The following is a 27,912-nucleotide window of genomic DNA, read 5'->3' on the forward strand; positions in this document are numbered from 1 at the left end:
TTTAGAACAATTGATTATATATGACAAAAGAAATGAAAGGACCATAATTTTAAAGGTAATTTTGTGAGCTTTTATCCACATTCAAAAAGTCCGTTACTTATATTTATATTGATATTTATATATTGTTTTAACATAACAGTAAGCATTATTACGGTTGATAGGAACAAATTATGTTCAAACCAAAAAAGCTTTTCAATATTTATTTTTAATATTATATATTTTTCTGGTTATTTCTGTGTCTCTTTTATCTTTTTATCATTATTATTTTTTAATATGGACATATCTCATAACATTATTAGGAAGAAAAGGGCTTTATCCATATGACCAGTAATAACTCATTTTAGAGACACCTACCCAGCACTGGGCAAACCATCGTTATACCAAAATTGCCTAGTTCACATAGAAATGGAAGACGCAATGTTTTATCGCTTTATTCATTTATATTTATTTGGTTATTTATTTCCATATTATATGTTTATATCCTATGTACATTCGTATAGAGATAGTGATTAAGTATTATTTGTGGTTGTTGATGTGTTGATATGTCCTTTGTCCGTGTATTTACACACTCCGTGACATAAATAGAATAGCGGCTTATATAAAGTCGGAATGGAAAGTGAACAAGTTGACCAAAGAGAAAAAAGAGGTGTTTCTCTATAGAGTGACAAAGACTTCAAAATCTGCATCACACTGATTGGTATCAGAATGTGAATAATAGGAGGAGTAACACCAAATTGGACAATTGGAATCAGCATAACTGTTTATATAAAAAGGTCTTTTGTAAGGGGGATTGTTCATCACTGAGGAAGGGGCAATGTGAAGCCCCGAAACGCGTTTGATCCAAGACCCCCAGCTTATCTCCAATCGAACCCTTGTCACACCAAGTGTTGAATTTCATCCAGGCTGACGCCACAGAACCGGAACATCTTCAAAGAGAACCTGGCACGCTGAGTCATCAGGAGCTTGAACCTCTTAAAAAACCTGAGAACGAGCACATCCTTTTTACGACTGCAAACTTAATCTAGCGTGGAAGCAGGCACACACAGGCTTGAAGGTCATCGGCTCTTAAACCTTACGGAGCGGTGCCCGGAGCCGTACTAAACCGGAGGCGGAAGACAACCTGGGAACAGCTACTGGGTGACATAGAGAACCGGAGCTTTAGCAGTGTATTTTACACTAATAATCATCGAACAGTGAGTACTAGCGGGACGCCGCATATTACACCCACTGCAACGCTACCATTGCTCTTTTACTGTTCTATTGAATTTGGATCATCCATATATTTTGCTCCAACAGCATTACCATTTCTTTGGCCAGGAACCCGACTGTCCTACAAATTATCTTATACCAGCCGTGTTTTACCATTCGCTATTTTATTCTATATTTATTGTCGAATAATCACTATTTCCAATTCCTTTTAGGCATTTCTAATGCATTATTATATTCTATTGTTATTTTATTGACTTCCAGACAGTCTAGTCCATCACATTGTATTTTATTGTATTTTAGTGATTAATTGAGCTACCAGCTATACTAATAAATACCATTAAATCTTTAATTCAGTAATCAGCATCGATTTTATTCGTGGTTCTACCTATAGTGTGAGTGCCCAGTATACCATTTTATATTGTAGTACTTCCAGTGTGTTTGTATATTTTAAGAAGGTGCCAGTTCAGCACGGACAAGAAGTTTCAACAAATCTATCAACTGTAGAAATTAGTAATTTCCCAATATTCATTTTAAGGGCTCTTTCACACTTGCGTTGTCCGGATCCGGCGTGTACTCCATTTGCCGGAAAAACGCAAGTGAACTGAAAGCATTTGAAGACGGATCCGTCTTCAAAATGCGTTCAGTGTTACTATGGCAGCCAGGACGCTATTAAAGTCCTGGCTGCCATAGTAGTAGTGGGGAGCGGGGGAGCAGTATACTTACAGTCCGTGCGGCTCCCGGGGCGCTCCAGAATGATGTCCGAGCGCCCCATGCGCATGGATGACGTGTCCATGCGATCACGTCATCCATGCGCGTGGGGCGCCCTGACGTCACTCTGAAGCGCCCCGGGAGCCGCACGGACGGTAAGTATACTGCTCCCCCGCTCCCCACTACACTTTACCATGGCTGCCAGGACTTTAGCGTCCTGGAAGCCATGGTAACCATTCAGAAAAAGCTAAACGTCGGATCCGGCAATGCGCCGAAACGACGTTTAGCTTAAGGCCGGATCCGGATTAATGCCTTTCAATGGGCATTAATTCCGGATCCGGCCTTGCGGCAAGTGTTCAGGATTTTTAGCCGGAGCAAAAAGCGCAGCATGCTGCGGTATTTTCTCCGGCCAAAAAACGTTCCGGTCCGGAACTGAAGACATCCTGATGCATCCTGAACGGATTTCTCTCCATTCAGAATGCATTAGGATAAAACTGATCAGGATTCTTCCGGCATAGAGCCCCGGCGACGGAACTCTATGCCGGAAGAAAAGAACGCAAGTGTGAAAGGGCCCTAAATCTGATTTGGTCAAATTGACCATCAGCTTTGATTTGGGTAGAATAAATTTGGTCATAATCAAAAGTGCCTCAATGGCCCTGAAACATTGAGTTTGACTCTCTGAGCTGTCCTGGGACTGTATCCTTCCTTTTCAAGATCTTTAAAAGGGTATTCCTATCTTGGACATTGGCGGCATACATTTTTATGGGAGTGCTGAAAATGGCCGTACAGCGCGCTCAGCAAGTTCCTTTGAAATGAGTGGGAAGCACACCACGCAAGCATGGCCACTGCTACCTTCACTTCTATTGGGCTTACTGAAATAGCTGAGCCAGCACTATTTTCAGCGCTGCCATAGGGATGAATGGAGGGCAGCACTTTACAGGACCCGTTCTAACTGGAACCTGCACCTATCAGACATTGGGGGCATATCCCAATGTCCAAGATGAGAATACCACTTTAATGCTAAGACAGCTAAAGTCAAAGCAACAGTGATGTACAGTAAAGACCAAAAGTTTGGACGCACCTTCTCATTCAAAGAGTTTTCTTTATTTTCATGACTATGAAAATTGTAGATTCACACTGAAGGCATCAAAACTATGAATTAACACATGTGGAATTATATACATAACAAACAAGTGTGAAACAACTGAAAATATGTCATATTCTAGGTTCTTCAAAGTAGCCACCTTTTGCTTTGATTACTGCTTTGCACACTCTTGGCATTCTCTTGATGAGCTTCAAGAGGTAGTCCCCTGAAATGGTTTTCACTTCACAGGTGGTTTTCACTTCATAGTCATGAAAATAAAGAAAACTCTTTGAATGAGAAGGTGTGTCCAAACTTTTGGTCTGTACTGTAAGTGGCTTTGGGTAAACGGATGGTAACAAACTGCCTGCTTGAAAGCACACTATTCTGACATTTCTTTTATTTATTTTTTTATAAAAAAGCCCCAAAATGATCCCTTTTTGATATGTCTTCTAACCTGGCAAATGGCTGCAAATTTTAGCTATTTGTATTGGATGAATTCCAAAAGCTTTGGATTGGCCAAAATCTGAATCATTCATAAAATTCATAAGAAATGTATTTGTGCCAAATCGTTTCGGTCATCTGTACCGTCCTACCTCTGTAAACTATCTCCATCAGCATTTCAATTTCCTGCTGTTTTACTATTTTCTCTGCAATCCATTTGCAGAGTTTTTTTCTGCTATTTCATAAACCCCTCACCCAACGTTGATGGTATTACTTTTCAGTATACACTACTTTCTAAACATACACAGTATGTGAAGTACGGTATTAACGATGCACGGTAGGTAGTTATGACATCATTGCAGTCCCACACTTCACCACTGATAATGTAGCTATTTTCTATTTTTCTTAAACTAGACCTTTATATTTTCAATGTTTTTCTAATTATATGTATGCCATTGTGTTTTATAGGAGAACATAGTTTGGTCTGGTGTGGTGAAATTGTTTGACCCTGTGAAATCTCCACGATGCTATGCAGTGGTTTCATTGAAGCAGCCATGAAGAATTATTGCACGCTATGTCGCATGAATAGGATAATGGTATACAATGAAGCTGCAATATCCATGAGATACAGATTTCATATATAAAAACAGTCTCCCTCAAATAATATAAACTTATAAATTATAAAAAAAAATCACTTGTTCATGTGCTGCAGTCAGCATCTAAATACCTGCCCTAGCACGTCTTGGATATGGTCTCACAGCAGTGTTACATTAATTACTCTGGTGACATCCAGTAGTGTCTGGTGGCCATAACACTGTAAGCACATGTGCTTTTGAGAAATCTGAAGAAGGGCTCATTAATATATGTTAAATATAAAAGTTTTTAGTATGAAAATATTTTGTGTACTTTTCTTAAAGGAGTCATCCAGTGTAAATGAAAACCTCCCCAATGCCCCTGAACATGTTCAATTAATAAAATAACATATACTTACCAATTTATACACTGCTTATGTTCCAGTCCTCTCCTCTCTTTTGTGTTTACAGGCTGCATATGGTAAATGACTGCTGCAGCCAATCGCTGTCCTCAGCAGTATAGGGCACAAGACCGCTGAGGTCAGTGATTGGCTTCAGCAGTCACATGCCGTTTGCAGCTACTGTAAGACACTGCTTAAGCCTGTAGACACAAACCAGAGGTGCATACCAGAGCAGCAGCACTGGAAACTGCAGGGGATTAACTGGTGAGTATATTTTATTTTAACACATTCAGGAGTACTGGGGAGGTTTTAAGTCAAGCAAAAGTTTGAATGCATTTTTAATTTGCAGACCCTAATGTATTTTGAGACATTTATGTTTTAGATGTGTTTGATTATAAATATTTTATATCTCTGGGTATCATTATGTCTTTTGTTGTATCTGTGCTTCAGTGGACTTTTTTAGATTTTAGAAAGGCATATTCTGGACTTTTAACCTGTTTATAAGATCGATAAGATTTGAATAATAAAGATAATTTGATAACACTCTTTGACTTTACTTGCAAAACCCTTACTGTTTAGTCTCGCACGTTCCTGTTTATCCCACAACTAATCTACTGTATGTCAAGCCTAAATTCTGTATCACCCTTGTAACTGTGGACAGTGTGGGAGGGCATGTGTATCCCACCCAGATACCGCAGCTGGGTGAGATAACTAAAATCCGGAAAGCTGCAGTGGTCTTAGCAAAGTATAGTTTGCTGAGACAGTTTTGTATACATTTTCTTCTGGGCTGGATTTTACTTGAATTGGCAGATAGGTTTGGTAGTGGGATCTGCCAGTCCAAACCCTTCCGGCACAGGTATTCCCTTTTACCTGAGGTGATCGCAGGTGAAGCCTGCTCTAATCAAGGAGGCATAAAACCAACTGTAACGGAACGCCTAGCACCCCGACCGGGTACCTCCGTCGATAGATGCTCCTAGTGCTTCCAGAGGACTCCAAGCACTCCACTTGACACCGTCAGCGCTGCAGACCCCACGAACTGCCGAAGCTTGGTTGAGGTCTCGCCGTCTCCTACCCACCCTGGACCTACGACAAGGCTCCAGTGGGTGAACCTCTTCTAAATCCAGAGAGCAGGAACCATGAACAAGCTCTTACAAGAGCTTATACTCAGGGGAGTATTGTGATATAGCAATCCCCAAGAGTGTAGTTATCCCATTCCCCAAACATGAGCCAAAACTTCATGAAGGTATAAAAACAGGAACTCTCTTTATTTTAACACAAGCATTGATTTATACACATCTTCCAACAAGGTTACCACCCACAGGGTTTTGTAAAAACAGCCAATCACATGTATTTACAGTATTCAAACCTTCCCAGCAATTGTACACAAAATCCCCTTCCCTCTGTAACGCAATAAACAAAATACAATGAGCATTGTCTGAGACGCAATTAACTAACACGATGAGCATTGTCTGAGACGCAATCCACAAAATACAATTACCAAACGTAATGGGCTAACGTAATCACTACCAGACAGAAAACACACATTTTTCCCAACACACAGAAAACCCCACATACCCCCATAATGTATACATCCATGGATAGCTCTGATCTGGGTGAACAACATATCCAAAAATCACCCAGATCCGAGCAGGGGTTCCCGAATTCCATGGAAGTCACATTTGGCCGGCCGCAAGCATGGCTTTCCTCCCCAAAACAGTTCCATAGATTTAAGCTGTGCGGCCGGTCTGTCTTCTCCTTCAAAGTTAGTATGGGCCATAATCCTGGGGCAGGAGGCTGGCAAACAGCCCCCTCCAAAACACTGTGGCGAGGTTGGTTTCACCACACCAACCCTCTGTGTGTTAGTCAGGGGGGAAGGAAAGGCTGAGGAGGCCTGAGAGTGACAGAAAGGCTGGGGATGCATGAGTTTGGGGGACCTAGCGACCTACGGAGAGAGGGTCGCACGGCCCGAGTCAGGCGGACTTCTGGGCCACAATTCCCCAAAGGTACTGATGTTGTAGTCACAGCCTAGAGGTTGCTGGACTGTTTGGGCTGAGAAAGCCGCATCTGATCACGTGTGTGAACTGTGTTCTTTAGAGGTGAGTCAGGGAATGAATTATGTTTTAGGTAGTGCCTAGACGGGCAGCAGTTATTTTGGTTGCTGCATTGTGCTAAAGTGCTAGAAAATAAAGCATTGTTTGGACATGTACAGACCAAACTGCTATTCCTGACGTTCTAAGATGGCTGCTTTAAACCTGTCCAGAGCTCACACTATTTATCTACCTATAGGATACTAGCAACTTATACTATATATCAAATGGTCTAGTATGGGAATGTGATGGAGCAAGTTTATATGATGTCAAGTATGAGTCCATTCACAGCACTGCACACAGAAAGAGTATGCAACCTGCTTGGGGTTTCAGATTTTTCTCCTGTGGGTGTCCCATCCCTCCCATTAATAGATGCAGGATGTAAGGTCTGTGTGTCCAGAATGCTATAGCCTTCACTAGCTCTCATTTATCGGCACAGCTTTCTTCCTCTACTGATATTTCCTCCTACAGCCCTTGAGGGATCTATTCTTCCATGTTCTGACCCTGATGCTGAGGACTGTATGACTCCCCTGAAGAGCCTAGGCAGGGTGCTCTCCTTTCTCGTCACTCATATGCATCCTCTGTAATTTCCTTCTTCCTCCTGTGTGTGTGCTTTCTCTATCTATACTCTGATATAGTTTAGCTGGTCAGATTAGCTTTCCCTGAAGAGTTAGCAACTTTTCTCTTCTCAACACTCTGATCTGTTTAGAATCTCATCCCCCTTCCTACCTACGTAATCTCTAGGAATTGGGGGAGAAAGAGAGCCCACACAGCAAGGCATAGTGTATTATAAGATCTGTGTCAAAAGGTCAGAGGCAAAAAAAAAAAACTAGCTTTATGAAAGAGTTACACAAACTGTACAGTCGTGGCCAAAAGTTTTGAGAATGACACAAATATTAGTTTTCACAAAGTTTGCTGCTAAACTGCTTTTAGATCTTTGTTTCAGTTGTTTCTGTGATGTAGTGAAATATAATTACACGCACTTCATACGTTACAAAGGCTTTTATCGACAATTACATGACATTTATGCAAAGAGTCAGTATTTGCAGTGTTGGCCCTTCTTTTTCAGGACCTCTGCAATTCGACTGGGCATGCTCTCAATCAACTTCTGGGCCCATTCCTGACTGATAGCAACCCATTCTTTCATAATCACTTCTTGGAGTTTGTCAGAATTAGTGGGTTTTTGTTTGTCCACCCACCTCTTGAGGATTGACCACAAGTTCTCAATGGGATTAAGATCTGGGGAGTTTCCAGGCCATGGATCCAAAATGTCAACGTTTTGGTCCCCGAGCCACTTAGTTATCACTTTTGCCTTATGGCACGGTGCTCCATCGTGCTGGAAAATGCATTGTTCTTGACCAAACTGTTGTTGGATTGTTGGCCGAAGTTGCTGTTGGAGGGTGTTTTGGTACCATTCTTTATTCATGGCTGTGTTTTTGGGCAAAATTGTGAGTGAGCCCACTCCCTTGGATGAGAAGCAACCCCACACATGAATGGTTTTAGGATGCTTTACTGTTGGCATGACACAGGACTGATGGTAGCGATCACCTTTTCTTCTCCGGACAAGCCTTTTTCCAGATGCCCCAAACAATCGGAAAGAGGCTTCATCGGAGAATATGACTTTGCCCCAGTCCTCAGCAGTCCATTCACCATACTTTCTGCAGACCTTCAATCTGTCCCTTATGTTTTTTTTTGAGAGAAGTGGCTTCTTTGCTGCCCTTCTTGACACCAGGCCATCTTCCAAAAGTCTTCGCCTCACTGTGCGTGCAGATGCGCTCACACCTGCCTGCTGACATTCCTGAGCAAGCTCTGCACTGGTGGCACTCCGATCCCGCAGCTGAATCCTCTTTAGGAGACGATCCTGGCACTTGCTGGACTTTCTTGGACGCCCTGAAGCCTTCTTAACAAGAATTGAACCTCTTTCCTTGAAGTACTTGGTGATCCTATAAATTGTTGATTGAGGTGCAATCTTAGTAGCCACAATATCCTTGCCTGTGAAGCCATTTTTATGCAACGCAATGATGGCTGCACGCGTTTATTTGCAGGTCACCATGGTTAACAATGGAAGAACAATGATTTCAAGCATCACCCTCCTTTTAACATGTCAAGGCTGCCATTTTAACCCAATCAGCCTGACATAATGATCTCCAGCCTTGTGCTCGTTAACATTCTCACCTGAGTTAACAAGACGATTACTGAAATGATCTCAGCAGGTCCTTTAATGGCACAAATGAAATTCAGTGGAAAGGTTTTTTTGTGATTAAATTAATTTTTATGGCAAAAAAGGACTATGCAATTCATCTAATCACTCTTCATAACATTCTGGAGTATATGCAAATTGCTATTATAAAAACTTAAGCAGCAACTTTTCCAATTTCCAATATTTATGTAATTCTCAAAACTTTTGGCCACGACTGTACATGCTATATAGAATGCTGCTTAAATTTGCATTTAGGATGCAAATGAGCAATAATGAAAACAAAAAAACATCAGTGGAAAGGTGTGCGTAGCCGTTAATGAAAAAGTTCTGTAAGCTAAACAGCCTATATTTCAGATTGAAGATGACTGTGGTCAGCGCCGTAATCTCGCAGCTAGGGCATGTGCAGTTCGTTCCCTGAGGCTGATGCCAGTACACAATAAAAGCACTGAGAACTATGGGGAATGTATATTGCAGACGTGCTATCAGCGCATGTCCGCAGCTCTATAGGCAAAATCCATGTGACAGGATCCCTTCAATGAAAATGTGTCAGTACTGTAGGTTGCCACGGTGTATCATACCACATATTGAGGTGCAGCTCATTTGATTTCTCCATAATCTTCTTCTTTATATTAGATGCATAACATTATCATGAGAAAATGTTACATTGGTATAACATTATAGTGCAGAAGAATACCATGCAGTGAGAAAAAGAAAAATAAGTTGGATTCCAGTGTACCCATGTAATTAAAATGTATTATAGCCACTGAGAGATTTATCTGTATAGCATCACCTGCTGTTTGCTCCTTTTCTAATGTCTCTGTAATGCTCACTGAGATAGAAGCACATGATCATTTCTATACTTCAAATCCCACCAGGTGAAATAGAAAGGACATGGCCCCTGAGAAAGAGCATGCCGCCTAAGCTGCCAGATTGAAATAAATGTAGCAGAACAATGAATGGGAAGATCTCTGGATCCATGTGAGGTAGAGGTCTGGTTCTAAAGTTTGCTAGAAACAGATAGTCATGTAATATATGATATAACATTTTCATTTTTTACATTGATCATGGAATAACCCCTTTAACTATAGAGCCAATGTTAGCTTTCTACAAATTCAGTGTCTGCAACCAAAGAGTGACAGCTGTCAGGCATCTCTTTAACTTTCTCAAGCAGCTGTCATCGTCTTTGAATCTTCTTCTACAAGCAAGCATTGCAAGTAAACTAACAATTTTTTTGTTACTGGAGTCTGAAAAGACAGACTGTAATAACGTGTAGAAAATCTGAATAAGTTTAACCCATTGTATATGAAATATTTGTACTTTAGTAAGCTGTGTGTGCATTATTTAGTTTTATTACTGTTACTGTATGTTTTTATTTTTTTGTCACATTGTGTGTGTGCTGCACGTTTGCTTGGATTCTATTTCCGTATATGTGGATTGTATAAAATTTGAGCTCCCTTCATATTTCGCCTCTATAGCTAAATGCTGCTGCTTCCAAAATGTGGCAAATCTATTGCATCTGAACATACAGTACTTATGGATGGTTTCCTCCTATCCAATTGTAATTTAGGATATTTGACTGTACAATATTGTACAATATATCTGGTTTTCATGGGACTGTTTTTGCCCCTTGGTATATCAGCAGAATTTCTAGAACATTAAGTGCATAAATGTGTTACGTCCAGTGGTTGTGGGACCACTGTGATGACCAACCAGTTTGACTTGGCGCTAGACCTAAGGGTGTTATCCTGGTAGTCCTCTGGTATTGACACTTTATTTATTTTACTCGCTTATATAGAGCTGACATATTCCGCAGTGCTTTACAGACATTATCCATAATTGCTGTCCCCAACAGAGCTCACAATATACACAGTATTCATTTGAAGTATGGAGGAAACCTATGCAAAAGTGGGGAGAACATATAAACTCCATGGTGTCCTAGGTTTGAATATGACCAAGGACGCCAGCATTGTAAGGCACCAGTTCTAATCACTGACACACAGTGCTGCCGTGCATAACCCTGCAGGGGAGCCACCAGACTACTACCTCCTGGAATAGTACTGGTGTGGTTGACAGCTGAAGCCAGAGATACCAGTGCAAAGCAATGTTCGTAGTTAGGAAACAGACTTAGGTGAGGTCAGGGCAGACAGTGTTTGTGCGAATCCGTGAAAATAGTCTGAGGTCAGAGCAGGCAACTGAAGGTCAGTACAGTAAACAGGCTATGGTCAGGACAGGTATCAGGGAGTCAGAGCTGGTAAATTGACAGAAGGTGGTACGCGGGCAAACAGAACAGCACACCTTTACTGTTAACTAGCAAACTAAGAAACCTAAAGCACAGACACCCTCCCATAGGTAGAAGGTGCTTTACTGTAAGTACATATCAATGCCCAGCCATTGGCTGTGGAAGACTAGGGTGTGCGTTCTGGACCTAGAGACAGATCCATGGGACCTGGAGCAGAGGCACAGGCTTCACCCTGCAGCAGGAGAGCACATGAGACACCAGCAACTGGGCCTGCTGCCAGCAGCCAGGTGGAAACAAGCGGATTCAGACTGCAAGAAAACAGAGGGACCAGTCTTGTGAGTGATGTGGTTCCCAGGCCCACTCATGGGCTGCCAGAACATCAATGTGTTTATAAACCTTTTCCCACTCCATGATGTACACGGACAGACGGGGTTGAAAGTGAAATTCCATACTATTTAGGGTTGTTGCGGGTATCGAAATTTCGATACCAAATCAATATTTTTGTCGGATTTCCATTTTATCGATACTGGGCTGCGCTGCTGCGCAGTCTAGTATCTCTGAACATGAGTGCGCTCTGTGTAGCCTAATACTTAAAGACTACTTTATATGGGTTCAGACTTTAACACATAATACAGGAGGCGGGTGCCAGCAGCAGAATCGCATTGCCGGCACCCTGCCCCTGACAGGGAGCTGCGATCAGCGGCAGGTAACCCCTCAGGTGCGGCACCTGAGGGGTTAACTGCCACTGATCTGCCAGTACCCGCCTCCTGTATTAAGGGGTAATTAGCATTGGTGGCGCAGTGCGCCCTCCCCCCCTCAACCCCCACCCCATTAAAATCATTGGTGGCACAGTGCCCCCACCCCCCAGTATTAAAATCATTGGTGGCAGTGGCCACAGGGTCCTCTCCCCTCCCCCTCATTGGTGGTGCAGTGGCAGCTTCTGATCGGAGCCCCAGCAGTGTAAGCCTGGGGCTCAGATTGGTTACCATGGCAGCCAGGACGCTACTGAAGCCCTGGCTGCCATGGTAACATCCCTGATGCTGTGTGCACAGAGCAGCAGGGACAGTGTGAAGTCCTATTCACCCTGATAGAGCTCTATCAGGGTGAATAGGACAGGGAATGAAAAAAATCCCAGGTTCTGGCCCCTAAGGGGGGAAATAGTTATTAAATAAAAAGTGTAAAAAAAAAAAAACCACCAAAATATTAAGTATGAATCACCCCTTTTCCCAATTTCACATATAAAATGTATAAACAATAAATAAACATATCACATATCGCCACGTCAGAAAAGTCCAAACTGTTAAAATATAAAACAAAATATGCGGTGAACGCCGAAACAAAAAATAAAAATAAAAAAACTGCGCGATTCGCCATTTTTTAAAATGCGGAATGCACGTGGCTTTTTTGGTTTATTTTTTCGTGTGGTATCGAGTATCACAATACTTTTTTATGGTATCGAAACCAAATCAAAAATTTGGTATCGCAACAACTCTAATACTATTACTGTATTGTGATGGTGCAGGCACAGGAGATGCTTATGGTGTCAACAGTAGCATACAGCTGACACCCTGCTGCAATGTCCAGGATCAGAGCTTGCTCTAATCCACCTTAGATACCACAGTCAATTGCGACCGTGATATCTAAGTGGTTTACAGAGGGAGTAGGCTCCCTCTGTGCCCTATTGGGCCAACCATGAGTTAACTGCAGGGTCTCAATGGTGTTTATGGCAAATAGAGGCCAACCAATGGCCTCCATAATTGCCATGTACAAAAGCCTATTGGGCCATGCGAGAGGCATGGTCTAGTAGGCAAACTGTCAGCGTAAAACTGACTAGTATAGTACATTGCAATAGTTAACTATTGCAGTGTACTAAGCCAACAATCAGACTATTGTAAGTTCATGTCCCTAGCAGGACTTAAAAAAGTTAAAAAAATAATAATAATACTAATTTCAAATGTCAAAAAAGAAATCACCCTTCTGCTTATCCAGTCCTATTATTTTGAAAAAATAGAATATGCTATACATGACTGGTATCACCACATCCTTAATGACCCCATCTATAAAATGGATGACATTTTTTATGGTCCATTCACAGGTCCGTAAGTGTTTTGCGGAACCGCAAAACACAGACACCGGCAATGTGCGTTCCGCAATTTGCGGACTGCACATCGCCGTCACTATAATTGAAAATGCCTAATCTTTGTGGACAAAAATAGGACATGTTCTATTTTTTTACGGAAACGGAAGTGCGGATGCGGAATTGCGGATGCGGACAGCACATAGTGTGCTATCTACATCTTTTCCATCCCCATTGGAAATTAATGGGTCCGCACACGTTCCGCAAAATTGCGGAACGGATATGGACCCATTTTGCAGACGTGTGAATGGAGCCTTAGTCTGCGCAGTGAATTTCATGGGGAAAAAAATGGAAAGCATGCCAGAGTTGCTGTTTTGGGTCATGGTATGGACCCAATAAAAAGCTAGTATGTCCCAAAAAAAAAGCTCACAGAGCGACATAGACACAAAAATAAATATATATGTATTACTACTCTTGCACCATAAAATAAAAATTATTTTCTGATGCAAAAGTAGTAATACATTTAAAAAAGTGTATAGAGTTGGTGCTGTCATAATCCTATTAAACCCACAGAATCTAATATATAAAGCTGAGTGTATGTGTGTATGTATTTCTGCTAAAGGAACCTGCACTGTTGCATTTACAATCACGAAATTTGGCACACAGGTACATCAGGTGTCCGGGAAGGTTTTAGACTGGGTCTTAGTTCTCTAGCACTTACCGTTCCTGAGATATTCTCAAAAATGCAAATATGGCAGCATCAAATGACCTACAATCCTGCAGATCTTTTTTCTCATATCCCAACTGCCATACACATGGTCACATGACCCTTATCAGCCAGTAGAAGCTCGCAGGCCCTTAGTCTCCACATACACACAGTTTTACACCAGGTTTCCATAACAACCCAGCCATTTTTCTTCACTGCTGTGGGGACAGGGCGATGTGGGAGTTGAATGCTGTGGAGGTCACAGTTAAGGGGGCAGGTAGGGTAGGCCATTCAGGCGACTCTCAAAAGACGGACTTAAAAACCCACCCCCAGGTCCCACTAAGCCACGCCTTTTTCCACTCCGCAGCCGACGGGGATTGAAAAAATGAAGATAAAAATCAACTTCTCTCAGCTGCAAGGGTGGGAGGGAGCGTGACTTTCTCCCTGCAGCTCACGCTCAGACAGCACAGTGCTGCTGTCTGAGAGTGAGTTGTTCAAAAGAACATCCCTATGTCCGTCCAGGCCCTGCACCGGACGGAGGACAGGGAGTCTGAAAGCCGGACTGTGGGACCTAAAACCGAACCTCTGGCCACCCTAGGGGCAGGCTGCTGTGGAGGTCACAGTTAAGGGGGCAGTCCGCTATGGAGGTCAGTGTTAAAGGGCAGATTGCTGTAGAGACCATTGTTAAGGGGACGGGGTGTTGTGGAAATCACTGTTAACCACTTCACATCCAGGCCATTTTCCCCCTTCTGACCAGGCCTAATTTAGCAAATCTGATATATCTCACTATGTGGTAATAACTTTGGAACACTTTTACCTATCCAAGCCATTCAGAGATTGTTTTCTCGTGACACATTGTACTTCATGATAGTCATAAATTTGAGTCAATATATTTCACCTTTATTTACAAAAAAATCCCAAATTTACCAAAAATTTTGAAAAATTATCAATTTTCAAAATTTCAATTTCTCTGCGTTTAAAACAGAAAGTGATACCTCATAAAATATTTATTACTTAACATTCCCCATATGTCTACTTTATGTTTGCATCATTTTGGAAATGTCATTTTATTTTTTTAGGACGTTAGAAGGCTTAGAATTTTAGAAGCAATTCTTAAAAATTTTTAAGAAAATTGCCAAAACCCGCTTTTTAAGGACCAGTTCAGGTCTGAAGTCACTTTGTGTGGCTTACATAGCGGATACCCCCTTAAATGACCCCATTGTAGAAACGACACCCTCAAGTTACTTAAAACAGATTTTACAAACTTTGTTTACCCTTTAGGCGTTCCACAAGAATTAAAGGAAAATGGAGATCAAAATTTCACTTTTTTGGCAGATTTTCCATTTTAATCCATTTTTTTCTTTAACACATCGAGGGTTAACAGCCAAACAAAACTCAATATTTATTACCCTGATTCTGTGGTTTACAGAAACACTGCATATGTGGTCATAAACTGCTGTATGGGCACACAGCAGGGCGCAGAAGGAAAGGAACGCCACATGGTTTTTGGAAGACAGATTTTGCTGAACTGGTTTTTAGATGCCATGTCCCATTTGAAGCCCCGCTGATGCACCCTTACAGTAGAAACTTCCAAAAAGTGACCCCATTTTGGAAACGAGGGGATAAGGTGCCAGTTTTATTGGTACTATTTTGGAGTACATATGATTTTTTGATCATTCATTATAACACTTTATGGGGCAAGGTGACCAAAAAAATTGGTTGTTTTAGCACAGTTTTTATTTATTTTTACAGCGTTCACCTGAGGGGTTAGTTCATGTGACATTTTTATAGAGCAGATCGTTACAGACGTGGCGATGCCTAATATGTATACTAAAGTCCTGGTACTTAAGGACACATGACGTACCGGTATGTCATGTGTAGTGCGGGCGGTGATCGGGACAATGCGCAATGAGCAGGCACCCTGGGACAATGAGCGGGGGGTCAATTCAGACCACTAAAACATAATTTTATTGTGTAAAACTTAAGTAAATTTAAAAAAAGTATACATATTGGGTATCGCCGCGTCCGTAATAACCTGCTCTTAAAAATGTCACATGACCTAACCGCTCAGGTGAACACCATATAAAATAAAAACGGTGTAAAAAAAGCCATTTTTTGTCACCTTACATCACAAAAAGTGTAATAGCAAGCAATCAAAAAGTCATACGCACCCCAAAATAGTGCCAATCAAACAGTCATCTCATCCCGCAAAAATCCTACCCTACCCAAGATAATCGCCCAAAAACTGAAAAAACTATGACACTAAAACATAATTTTGTTTCAAAAATGAAATCATTGTGTAAAACTTACATAAGTAAAAAAAATAGTATACATATTAGGTATCGCCACATCTGTAACAACTTACTCTATAAAAATACCACATGATCTAACCTGTCAGATGAATGTTGTAAATAACAAAAAATAAAAACGGTGCCAAAGCACCTATTTCTTGTTACATTGCCTGACAAAAAAGTGTAATATAGAGCAACCAAAATTCATATGTACCCTAAACTAGTACCAACAAAACTTAGTTTCTAAAATGGGGTCACTTTTTGGGAGTTTCTACTCTACGGGTGCATCGGGGGGCTTCAAATGGGACATGGTGTCAAAAAACCAGTCCAGCAAAATTCGCCTTCCAAAAACCGTATGGCATTCCTTTCCTTGTGCGCCCTGCGATGTGCCTGTACAGCAGTTTACAACCACATATGGGGTGTTTCTGTAAACTACAGAATCGGAGCCATAGATATTGAATTTTGTTTGGCTGTTAACCCTTGCTTTGTACTGGAAATAAATTATTAAAATGGAAAATCTGCCCAAAAAGTGACATTTTGAAATTTTATCTCTATTTTCCATTAATTCTTGTGGAACACCCAAAGGGTTAACGACGTTTGTAAAATCAGTTTTGAATACCTTGAGGGGTGTAGTTTCTAAAATGGGGTCACTATTTTTGGAGTTTTCACTCTAGGGGGGCTTCAAATGGGACATGTTGTCAAAAAAACAGTCCAGCAAAAACCGTATGGCTTTCCTTTCATTCTGTGCCCTGCCGTGTGCCCGTACAGCAGTTTACGACCACATATGGGGTGTTTCTGTAAACTACAGAATCAGGGCCATAAATATTGAGTTTTGTTTGGCTGTTAACCCTTGCTTTGTAACTGGAAAAAAATATTAAAATGGAAAATCTGCCAAAAAAGTTACATTTTGAAATTGTATCTCTATTTTCCATTAATTCTTGTGGAACACCTAAAGGGTTAACGACGTTTGTAAAATCAGTTTTAAATACCTTGAGGGGTTTAGTTTCATTTTTGGGTGGTTTCTATTATGTAAGCCTCACAAAGTGACTTCAGACCTGAACTGGTCCTTAAAAAGTGGGTTTTTGAAAGTTCCTGAAAAATTTGCTTCTAAACTTCTAAGCTTTGTAAGGTCCCCAAAAAATAAAATGTCATTCCCAAAATGATCCAAACATGAAGTAGACATATGGGGAATGTAAAGTAATAACTATTTTTGGAGGTATTACTATGTATTATAGAAGTAGAGAAATTGAAACTAAAAAATTTGCTAATTTAAAAAAAATTAAAAAAAAATATAAAAAAAATTGTACATTTTGGTATTTTTTTTATAAATAAAAATTATTATTTTTTACTCCGTTTTACCAGTGTCATGAAGTACAATATGTGATGAAAAAACAATCTCAGAATGGCCTGGATAAGTTAAAGCGTTTTAAAGTTATCACCACATAAAGTGACACTGGTCAGATTTGCAAAAAATTGCCAGGTCCTTAAGGTGAAAATGAGCCCGGTCCCTGAGGGGTTAAGTTTTACACAATAGTAGCATTTTTGAAACAAACAAATTATGTTTTAATGTGTCCATGTTCTGAGAGCTATATTTATTTAATTTTTTTATGATTTTCTTATGTAGTGGCTAATATTTTGCTGGATGTGGTGACGGTTTTATTCGTACCATTTTGTGGGACATACGCCTTTTTGATCACTTGGTGTTGCACTTTTCGTGATGTAAGGTGACAAAAATGGCTTTTTTTTTACACAGTTTTTATTAAAAAAAATTATGGTGTTCATCCGAGGGGTTAGGTCATGTGATATTTTATAGAGATGGTTGTTACGGACGCGGCGATACCTAATATGTATACTTTTTTTTATTTGCTTCACTTTAACACAATAATAGCATTTTTGAAACAAAAAAATGATGTTTTAATGTGTCCATGTTCTGAGAGCTATAGTTTTTTGTTTTTTTTTGTGATTTTCTTATGTAGGGGTTCATTTTTTGCGGAATGAGGTGACGGTTTTATAGGTACCATTTTTTATCACTTGGTGTTGCACTTTTTGTGATGTAAGGTGACAAAAATGGCTTTTTTTGACACCGTTTTTTTTTATGGTGTTTATCGGACTGGGTGGATCATGTTATATATTTATAGAGCCGACCGTCACTGACGCGGCAATACCAAATATGTCAATTTAATTTTTTCAATTTTTTCAATTTTTTTTTATTCCTTACTTGGGGATTTTTATTTTTTACATGTGAAACCTTTTTTTTATTTTAACACTTTATTTTTCTATTTTATACTTTTCATCCCCCATAAGGTCATACAAGACCTCTGGAGGACATTTAACTTAACTTTTTTTTTCACTATTGATTCCTCCTATAACTGTGGCTGACTTAGTGGCCCCACTTACTGAGGAAATACCCCCAGAGAGGCTGTACAGTGGTATACTGTGAAAGACCCGACAGCTCCTGCACTCACCCGGCTCTGGCGGTCACATGACCGCCGGGCCGGAACAGGAAGCGCATAGCGATCTAGAAGGCAGGGACACCTGGGAACTGTCCCTGCATTCTCTAAGGGTTTTGCTGCTTATTGTGGAAATCACTGTTATTGTGGAAATCACTGTTAAAAAGACGGGGTACTGTGAAGGTCACTAATACACAAAGAATAAAACTAACCTGTCATTTATTCTGCACAGTGAAATAATTTCAGCAAAATCAGCAACCATTTTCCAAAATCCAAATTGCATGCCTTCTTTTTTGAGACCTGCTGTTTATGACTATTTATGGGATTTACTTGGGAGAAGTTGTGTAGGGGCGCTTATTCTCAGATTAACCTTTGTGAAAATGAAAAATATAAATCTAAAGCAACCAACTATTGAAAAAAAAAAATGTCATAGTCCTAGTGGGAGAGGTTGCCCAAAAAAGTGAGGTGCCTTGTCTCCATTTTAACCTTGTGGAAATGAAAAATTTGGGACTAAACATCATACCTTTGGAAAAAAAGAATTTTGTATTTTGTTCCTAATGTTCATAAATTCTGTGAAAAATCTGTGGGGTGAAAATGGTCACCATACAGTAACTCTACATTCATTCCTTAAGGGGTGTAGTTTCCAATCCAAAATGAAGTATTTTGGGGGTGTTTCTTATGTTTTGGCACCTCAAATCCTTAGCAAATCTGAAATGGTGCCTGAAAAAACATCCTAGTTAAAAGAAATCCATAAGTTGTTTCTGAGCACACTAGGGCCACATGTGGAATATTTGTATGAACGTCAGAATCAGAGTAATAAATTTGCTGTTATAAAAAAGGTTCAATTTTTGCGGGAATCGAAAAAATGCAACCAGAGAAAAGAAGGAGGGTTTTAATAAACAATACAGTATGTCACGTGCTGGAAGCAAATTGATATATCAGTTGAATTGCCTAGTACCCTTAGGACTGAATCAGGAGATTAATTATTTGCTTTTTGAAAATTTGTATCTAATCCCCGTTGTTCCCTTTTACACACTGCCTTTTTAACTTATGGAGAATGTAGAAGGGGCTGTGCAATAAGAGCTTTCCTAATCTCTGGTAATTTATCGTAATTGGAATTTACCTGATGTGGTAATGTCAAGCAACGAGACTGTATTCTCCTCAATCAAAGCACAGGTAATCTGGTAGCACGAAATTATTTAAAGACAGTGTATGGGTCTAAACACATCCCTGACAAAGGAATCTGTGCATTCTGAAACGTGTTGGAGGTGTTTAGATCCACACAGGCTTCCGTACCTAGAGAGTGTGACGTCACGCAAGAAGTTTCATGGAGGACACTTGCAGGCTATACCCAACAGTTCTAGCTACCGGCTGGTGGACAGTGAACGTGTTTGAGGACATACTATACTAACCTGCAGTGGCTCTTGGCAGCTCAGTTCCATCAACCCTTCAAGACCTAAAGCAGAGTGGAATTCTGTACAGACTAGATGAATAAGACAAGCGACTACTTGCAGGTACTTTAGAGGAGCGCTATAGATGTACCAACAGGCTATTTTGTATACAGCATATAAGCGAAATAGCAAAACAGCACTGTATCTGGATTTATAAGGGTGCATATTTTCCAGCATCAAGAGGCACTATATTCTAGTGCATACACTTGAAAACTATGGATGCTATAATTTTCTTAGTACGCTAGCACAGATACTTTTTTATACCTATGATAGTGGATTAGTGGTCTCTAATGGTTATTGGACATAGGCTGGTTGTCTATTTTTTGTATCTTGCTAGAGCAAAAGTAGTGTCCGAGGTGCTAGTGTACCATTTGAATTAATTAGGTGCTAATATATAGTCCTTTTAACGTCCCTTTATTATGGAATTGGTCCCTAAAAATAGGTTTTGGACACTTTCTTAAAAATGTGGAAAATTGCTGTTAAGTTTTAAGACTTCTAATGTCTTAAAAAATAAATGTTTAAGAAATTATACTAACATAAAGTAGAAATACTGTACAGTATGTTTGTTATGAAAGGGGTTGACCCATTTGGGATATCAATGTCAGATGGGTGGGCCCCACTGCTATCTCCAGAATGGGGCCCCCGAAGTGAAGGAGAGCAGGCTGCACATACGTGGCATGTTCACCATTCATTGCCATGAGAGTTAAACTATTTTGGGAAGTCCCATAGCTATGAATTGAGAGTGCACTACGCAAGGGAGGCCCCTTTAACTAATTTGTCTGTTATGACTGTGTTATACAAGCAGAAAAATTCTAATTTTGAGTCCTTCCGTTTTCTGTAAATTTGGGATTTGTTTTGTAAATAAACCCAAAACATATTGACCAAAGTCTACCACAAAAATGATATACAATGTGTTACAAAAAACATTCTCAGAATCATATGCATAAGCTTTCCAAAGTTATTGTTAAAAGGCTGTGTGGCACTCTTAAAGCATTCATGGTGCTCCATTAGGTTCCTAATCCATATCCATATGTAAATAAAACTTGGTAGTCAAAGTGTACAAACATATGTAACGTTTCGCTACTACAGATTTAAAAAATTGGTCTACATCCTGAAGGCCAAAATAGGCTGCATCTTTAAGAGGTTAACATTAGTAATCAGATATTTCAGATGTTCATTTTTATGGCAACCTGAGTGCTTATGGTTTTCCATTTTTGTACATTAGGCCAGGTTCACACATGGTGATAGGGACTATGGATAACTTTAGTCAGTAAAGTAATATTGCAATAAATCAAAAGCTGTGATTTCGTGTTTACCCTTTGTCTGATGAACATGCAGCTATAGGGAATATTTCAAGGGGCAAGTACTTTTTCATATGAACATGTAATCGTTTTATTATTTTATCATATTGGATAGTAAATTAATGTAATCTGCTGCACCAAGATTTTGCTTTATTTTTCTAACCAAGTCAGTGAATATTGTTTTAAGTTAAAACACCACATTACGAACCATTGAAAATGTATTTGAAATACAGATTTTACCAGGGCAGTACATTAAACAGAGGCTTAGGTGCATGTTAGCACATCACAGGTTTAGTGCTACATCTGGCTTGAATTATTACCAAATACTTTGAAGCCCTTTATACAATTATCTGCACATAAATTTTTCTGTAGACAACTATATACCCAATCATACTTGCCGTAAAGGAAACATAATTAAATGTACAGGTTATGATTATTTGAAGGCTATGGTAAATGTGTTACATATTCTGAATGTGATTTATTGAATGATCCATAAATTTCATGCACTTATTTCATTTACATTTTTTCAAACTATGAAGTCACCTGAATATATGTTCACGTAAACATTTTGGGATTAAGCTTTTGACTCCCAAATTATGGAAATGTATGGTGACTTACTGTCTTAGGCTAAGTTCACATCTGTGGTGGAGGTTCCTGTAGGAGCCTCCATTGCAGATTCCAGCAAAAAAAGGATGAAATACCACTGCATACAGCAGTTCTTTATCCGACAAAGTGATGTTATTCATGCTGGAAAAACAACAGACCCCATTATATTATGTCAGATCCAGCGATTCCGTCATTCTGTTTCTAAGTCGGAACAGAATACAGGAATATGGCCACAGGTGTGCACCTAGCCTTAAATGCAATTAATAATGCTTAAAGGGGTTGTCCATTTTATTTATATTGATGACCTATCCTCAGGATCTGTCATCAATATCGATAGGCAGGGTCCGACTCCTGGCACCCCCTGATCAGCTGTTTGAAGATAAGGCTGCTCTCCGTGCGAATGCTGCTTTCTCTTCATTGTTTACCTGCTCACTGTCGCAACCGCAGCAGTGAGCAGGTATAATTACACCTAAACCATCCCATTAACTTCAATGGGACAGTTCCTTTCTGTTCAAGTGAGTAGGAAGTACCATCCCATAGAAGTGAATGGGACAGCTTCTTGTAATTACATCTGATTACCACTGATGTTGCGACGGCAAGCAGGTAAGCAAGGGAAGGCAGCGCTTGTAGGAGCACTGCGTTCTCTTCATGCAACTGATCGGCAGGGATTGCTGGGAGTCGGACCCCCGCCGATCTGATATTGATGACCTATCCATCCCCTTTAAGTAAAAGTATTCTCTTTTTTTTTTTTTTATTGTTGATAAAAATAATTATTTTTATTTTGACCATATTAAATAATTTAAAATTTCAAAATACTCCATGCATTTTGGTATATGAACAAAAATCAGAAAATAAGATTTTCTCTTTATTTGCGTGTATCACGTCACCCATATTTTAACTGTCTGAATCCCACAGTATATTCAATATGAATCTGAAGTTAGTTTCTCTATACATGCCTGCGAAACCCACATTGAGACTTCCAGTTTCTACTTCACACACTGTGGTAATTGGAGAGTATGATTGTGGGTCTCGTGCTGAACCCAAAGACCAGAACAGAGTTTATAATACAAGAATAAAGCCACTAATAAGCAAATATACCTGACTACTATATGGCTTATGTACATTAATGCTTTTCATTATTTTATTGTTGCATTCCTGAAGCCACAACTTTTTCAATTGAATTAGCTGTGATAGGGCTTGCTTTTTGTTGGAGAAGTTGTATTTCTCAGTTTTATAAACTTTTATAAATTTTTCAATAAAACTGCAAATACGCCTTTTTATTCATTATTTTTTTCTTCTCAGGTATAACAACATTAGTTAAAGTTTTGCATTAGTTTGGCTCATATCAACATTTCATCTTGAAAATATCTCATATATTAAGAAATTATCCATGCACAATACTACAAACCAGCATCTTGTATCGAATGGAATAACCAAGCTCAATACTATGCTCAATACTCGGTGTCTGTTATACAATGACATCATGTCTAAGATTCTGTGTGACTGATCCAACTTCTGTATTTCTTGTAAACAGTATAGATTACTTTTTGAAATGTTTTGTGCTTGTTTCTGATGTTGCTCTCCATTATTAAACGGTACGTTTGAAATAAATGTCATATGGCATAAACAAAATATGAACAGGAGGTGCAAACATTTACATTAATTTTCCGTTTTTTTTTTTTTTTTACTAAGACAGAGGAAAAGGAAGTTTTAATAGTCTTTGATTAAAATGTCAATAAAATTGTTCCCCATAAATTGTTAAACATCGTCACAATTTAGTTTCGAAGAAATGACAAGTTGGATCAACAGAAACCACGAGAAATTTCTGAAAACCTGGCACCCTTGGAGGTCATGGAATGATGGGCAGTGATGTGAAATTATTCTATCTCCTCTCTCCCCCTTTCTTACTTTTTCAATATCTTTTTCTATCTTATCTTTTTATGTATAAATGGCATATGGTCCAGACAACCATGGTCCCCCTTGATACTTTGATATACTTTGCTATGCAATTATTAGGTCTTTACTTAACACCTCTAGGAGTCATATAGGGGACTGAGATCATTGCTATACCGCATGATATTACTTATGGATCTATAAAGAAACGTCAAATAGTTAATATATGTAATGTATATGACCTGTGATATCAACTTTGTATACTACTATATATGGCCAAATGGTCATTGTTTGTTTTGAAAAATTCTGAAAATAAAGAATTTACAAAAAAAAAAAAAAACATCGTCACACTGTGACTTTCCAAATAATTTGCAGAGTATGAAGATCTTTTACTTTTTAAGCGACAAGAATTTTGGAAAATGTGTACATAATCTTGGGACAAGGCAAGATAAGTTAAAGGGGTTCTACCATGACTAATGTAAAAAATGGAAATCAGACATCATATAGTACATGTCAGTCTCTCTAGAACCAGCCCTGTACCTCACATGGATCCAGAGATCTCCCCATTCATTGCTCTTCTACATTTATATCAAGCTGGCAGTTCAAGGGGAGTGTCTTTTCAGCTGCAGCTAAGAGGGCGTGTCCGTGCTCTCCCTATCACAGCTCAGGAGGCAGTTGAGGGATGAAACTAAGCATGTGCGACTATCTCTGGGAGCAGGAAAAAGAAATAAGCAAGTGGAGCAATACAAATAAATTTCATTGAATAACTTAGTGGCTATGCTAAATTTTTAAATACATGCAAATACTAAAGTACAGGGTGGGCCATTTATATGGATACACCTTAATAAAATGGGAATGGTTGGTAATATTAACTTCCGGTTTGTGGCACATTAGTATATGTGACGGGGGGGAAACTTTTCAAGATGGGTGGTGACCATGAAGAGTGTCATGTGACACATCAAACTTATTGGAATTTCACACGAAAAACAATGGTGTGCTTGGTTTTAACGTAACTTTATTCTTTAACAGTAAGAGGGAGTGCCTTTGCAGCCCCCCGATGGAGAGGGAGAGCGCTCCCAGACAGCCCCCCCGACAGACCCGTCCTTACCCTTCCCCGTCTGCGAAGTTCTGACCACAACTGAGCAGACGGGGAAGGTTCCCATGGCAACAGGACGCCGTCTCAGGCATCCTTGCTGTCCATGGTGCTGAACAGATCTGTGCTAAAGGCAGAGATCTGTTCAGACAAAATGTAAGTAAAATGCAGTACAAAACACTATATGGTGTACTGTACTGTATTATACAGACATCAGACCCACTGGATCTTCAAGAACCAAGTGGGTCTGGGTAAAAAAAAAAGTGAAAAAAAAAGTAAAAATCAAAAAACACATTTATCACTGATTAAAAATGAAAAAATTAAATTCCCTATACATGTTTGGTATCGCCGCGTCCATAACAATCTATAAAACGGTCATGTACTTTCCCCGCACGGTGAACGCCATAAAATTAAAAAAATAAAAACTATTAGGAAATTGAAATTTTGCCCACCTTACTTCCCAAAAAAGGTAATAAAAGTGATCAAAAAAGTCGCATGTACGCCAAAATAGTACCAATCAAACGGTCATCTCATCCCGCAAAAATCATACACTACCCAAGATAATTGCCCAAAAACTGAAAAAAAAACTATGGCTCTCAGACTATGGAAACACTAAAACATGATTTTTTTTGTTTCAAAAATGAAATCATTGTGTAAAACTTAAATAAATAAAAAAAAAGTATACATATTAGGTATCGACCGGCTCTATAAAAATATCACATGACCTAACCCCTCAGATGACCACCGTAAAATAAAAAAATTAAAAAAGGTGAAAAAAAGCCATTTTTTGTCATCTTACGTCACAAAAAGTGTAATAGCAAGCGATCAAAAAGTCATATGCACCCCAAAATAGTGCCAATCAAACCGTCATCTCATCCTGCAAAAAATGAGACCCTACTTAAGATAATCACCCAAAAACTGAAAAAACTATGGCTCTTAGACTATGGAGATACTAAAACATTTTTTTTTTGTTTTAAAAATGAAATCATTGTGTAAAACTTACATAAATAAAAAAATTGTATACATATTAGGTATCGCCGCGTCCGTGACAACCTGCTCTACAAAATTACCACATGATCTAACCTGTCAGATGAATGTTGTAAATAACAAAAAAAAAACGTGCCAAAAAATCTATTTCTTGTTACCTTGCCGCGCAAAAAAGTGTAATATAGAGCAACCAAAAATCATATGTACCCTAAACTAGTACCAACAAAACTGCCACCCTATCCCGTAGTTTCTAAAATTGGACATGGTGTCAAAAAAAGACAGTCCAGCAAAATCTGCCTTCCAAAAACCGTATGGCATTCCTTTCCTTTTGCCCCCTGCCGCGTGCCCGTACAGCGGTTTACGACCACATATGGGGTGTTTCTGTAAACTACAGAATCAGGGCCATAAATAATGAGTTTTGTTAGGCTGTTAACCCTTGCTTTGTAATTGGAAAAAAAATATTAAAATGGAAAATCTGCCAAAAAAGTGAAATTTTTAAATTGTATCTCTATTTTCCATTAAATCTTGTGCAACACCTAAAGGGTTAACAAAGTTTGTAAAATCAGTTTTGAATACCTTGAGGGGTGTAGTTTCTTAGATGGGGTCACTTTTATGGAGTTTCTACTCTAGGGGTGCATCAGGGGGGCTTCAAATGGGACATGGTGTCCAAAAAACCCAGTCCAGCAAAATCTGGCTTCCAAAAACCATACGGCGCACCTTTCACTCTACGCCCTGCTGTGTGGCCGTACAGCAGTTTATGGCCACATATGGGGTGTTTCTGTAAACTACAGAATCAGGGCAATAAAGATAGTCTTGTTTGGCTGTTAACCCTTGCTTTGTTAGTGGAAAAAATGGGTTAAAATGGAAAATTTGACAAAAAAAAGAAATTCTCAAATTTCATCCCCATTTGCCAATAACTCTTGTGCAACACCTAAAGGGTTAACGAAGTTTGTAAAAATCAGTTTTGAATACCTTGAGGGGTGTAGTTTATAGAATGGGGTCATTTTTGGGTGGTTTCTATTATGTAAGCCTCGCAAAGTGACTTCAGACCTGTAGTGGTCCCTAAAAATTGGGTTTTTGTAAATTTCTGAAAAATTTCAAGATTTGCTTCTAAACTTCTAAGCCTTGTAACATCCTCAAAAAATAAAATATCATTCCCAAAATGCTACAAACATGAAGTAGACATATGGGAATGTAAAGTCATCACAATTTTTGGGGGTATTACTATGTATTACAGAAGTAGAGAAACTGAAACTTTGAAATTTGCTAATTTTTCTAAATTTCTGGTAAATCTGGTATTTTTTATGCAAAAAAATTTACTTTTTTGACCCAATTTTAGCAGTGTCATGAAGTACAATATGTGACGAAAAAAACAATCTCAGAACGGCCTGGATAAGTCAAAGCGTTTTAAAGTTATCAGCACTTAAAGTGACACTGGTCAGATTTGCAAAAAATGGCCAAGTCCTTAAGGTGAAATAGGGCTGAGTCCTTAAGGGGTCATGAATCTTTCACTAAATTTTTGATACATTATAGCGACATACCAAAGGTTTTGATCTGTTGGTATCTGAGTGCTGGGACCCCACCGGTTACTAGAATGAAGAGAGGGAGACTCACACGTAGTGCATAGTCTCTTCTCGCTGCAGATTGGCTCAATAGAAAGTCTACGAGCCTATATCGATTCTGTCTCCTGCATTGAGGAGCGCATGATATGCGAGCGCTTCTCTCTCCTTGTTCTAGGGATTAGTAGGGGTCTCAGCACTCAGACCCCCACCAATCAACACCTTTGATAAGTGAAAGCTCAGTTACCTTTAAGATTAAATAGACTTGTTTGCTTATGAGTGGGTGTTGGAGTTAAAGAGGTTTTCCAGCCATATAATAGTTTTTTCAAATGAACATACACTACCTCACCAATCCTTCGCCACTCCCATAACGATGCTTCCCTGATCTCCTCGAAGTCTCTTTTCACTCTGATCCAGCAATGATGTGTTGATGTAGTGGGGCAGATTTACTTAGTGTTGTACTTTACACTGTCTAAGAATCTTAATCACAGCCTTAGGCCTCTTGCACACGACCGTATAGGTTTTTCAGTATTTTGCAGTCCGCAAAAAACGGATCC

General features: G+C 39.4%; 1 protein-coding gene across 1 annotated transcript in view; it reads left to right on the forward strand.

The window, feature by feature from the left end:
* Positions 1-4,958, forward strand: part of METTL25 (methyltransferase like 25) — a 280,093-nt gene extending 275,135 nt beyond the window's left edge. The window contains exons 14-15 of the mRNA XM_040408511.1: positions 3,911-4,091; positions 4,145-4,958. Coding sequence (XP_040264445.1) covers positions 3,911-4,000 — 90 coding nt within the window. The 3' untranslated portion in view covers positions 4,001-4,091; positions 4,145-4,958. The remainder of the gene's footprint in view (positions 1-3,910; positions 4,092-4,144) is intronic.
* Positions 4,959-27,912: the final 22,954 nt, after the last annotated feature.

Source organism: Bufo bufo, chromosome 1 (assembly GCF_905171765.1).
Source record: "Bufo bufo chromosome 1, aBufBuf1.1, whole genome shotgun sequence".
NCBI lineage: Eukaryota > Metazoa > Chordata > Amphibia > Anura > Bufonidae > Bufo > Bufo bufo.